The sequence below is a fragment of the Elephantulus edwardii genome, unplaced genomic scaffold, assembly GCF_000299155.1.
Source record: "Elephantulus edwardii isolate Elephantulus edwardi_28Jun2011 unplaced genomic scaffold, EleEdw1.0 scaffold00342, whole genome shotgun sequence".
In the NCBI taxonomy this organism is placed as follows: Eukaryota; Metazoa; Chordata; class Mammalia; order Macroscelidea; family Macroscelididae; genus Elephantulus; species Elephantulus edwardii.
In genome coordinates, this window is record NW_006400092.1 from 2,314,369 (window position 1) to 2,316,158 (window position 1,790).

General features: G+C 43.4%; 1 protein-coding gene across 1 annotated transcript in view; it reads right to left on the bottom strand.

The window, feature by feature from the left end:
* Positions 1-1,543, bottom strand: part of CLEC4C (C-type lectin domain family 4, member C) — a 63,209-nt gene extending 61,666 nt beyond the window's left edge. Inside the window, exon 1 of the mRNA XM_006901768.1 lies at positions 1,458-1,543. Within this exon, the coding sequence (XP_006901830.1) occupies positions 1,458-1,543 (86 nt within the window). The remainder of the gene's footprint in view (positions 1-1,457) is intronic.
* Between the last annotated feature and the right edge of the window lie 247 nt (positions 1,544-1,790).

Below are 1,790 nucleotides of genomic sequence, written 5' to 3' on the forward strand. Positions count from 1 at the left end.
CTTGGAGAAGGACATCATGCTTGGGAGGGTGGAGGGACGGCACAGGAGGGGAAGGCCCTCTATGAGGTGGATTGATTCAGTGACTGGGATAATCGGGATGGGAGTGTCAGAGACAGTTCGATTGGCACAGGACACAGCTGAGTTTAGGGCTGTTGTACATAGGGTCGCTATGAGTCGCAAGCGACTCGACAGCATATATCAACAGCTACAACAGCATATTCCATTTGCTCTGTTCTCCAAAAAATCTCTTGGGGTAGGTATAGGTTTTACCTGAACTTACTTAAGTGTTCTGGGATTCTCATTCTTCTCAAAGTTAACCATAATTTGTTATTATTCACATAATAAAATTCTTTCCCATCATCAATAAAGTACAAATAGACATGCTTCACTTGTTCTTTGCTTTCAGCCAGGATCCATTTGACATAAACAATGATGTCCCTGTTGCCACAGTCTCTTTTAAACACAGCTTGAACTTTTGACAGTTCTCTGTGTACTGTTCTAGCCATTCCCCCCCCCCTTTATTTTCAGAAGAATTTTACTTGCATGTGGTATTAATGCTGTTGTAGTATAATTTCCATGTTCTGTTAGATCACATCTATTGGAAATGGGAACAAATATTGATCTTTTCCAGTTAGTTGGCTAGGTAGCAATCAATCTTCCAATTTTCCTAACATTGACTGATCCAGGGCTCCATCTTTTACGTGTCAGTTGATATTCCACCAATTACTGTGGCCTTATATTTTTTGCCAATGTCTTTCCTCTTGATCATATGATACTTCCTGAAATATTTCAGTGCCAGTCATTTCAGTGATTCTGTGTATTCCCTCTATTTTCTTTTGATGAATCATGGCTCATTCAAGACTTTACCCACACAAAACAACTATGAGATATCATCTCACCCCAGTCAGAATAGCAAAATTTAACAGAGCAGCAAACAACAAATGGTGGCGAGACTGCGGAGAAACTGGATCCTTTATTCACTGTTGGTGGGAGTGAAAAATGGCGCAACCACTATGGAAGGCTGTATGGCGCTCCATCCGAAAAGTTACAAATAGAAATACCATTTGACCCAGCAATCCACTCCTGGGAATATACCCTAAAGAAACGGTAACTGCCACCCAGGCAGATATATGCGCACCTATGTTTATTGCAGCTTTGTTCACAATAGCGAAGTGTTGGGAACAACCTAAGTGTCCATCAACAAACAAATGGGTAGAGAAGCTGTAGTATATTCACACAATGAAATACTATGCTGCATTAAAAAACAAGGAACTCAGGGAGCTCTGATAGCCTTGGCAAGAAGCTCCACTGCAATCCCAGAGGTACACGGTTTGAATCCACTAGATGCTCTGCTGGAGAAGGAGGGGAAATCTTCTCCTGTACCAGTCAGATCCAATTTGATGGAACACATAAAAAAAATAATAATAATAAAATTAGGCCGCTGGGGGTGTGCCCACCCATCCCGCTGCATGAGCACTCGGCTTGCGTGCGGCCCTTCTTGTGCAGGCAGCCGGTGGATGCCCGCTTCCCCCACAGCCGCCATCTTGGCTCCAAGAATTCTCTCCAGAACAGCTCCACCTTGCAGCAGTGTGGTGGCTTTGCTGTACCAGTCTTGAGGAGGGCCGGTGCCCAGCATCCATCCTGGATTGTATTCACTTAGACCTTCAGAGCCTCAGCAAGAACCCTGAAGACTGAAAGAATGCATCATTCTTCAGACTTTAATTTTATCGGCTTTTACAAGTTGAAATTTCCTTTCACCTCAAAGGCATTGACCTACAGACAATTCGTAG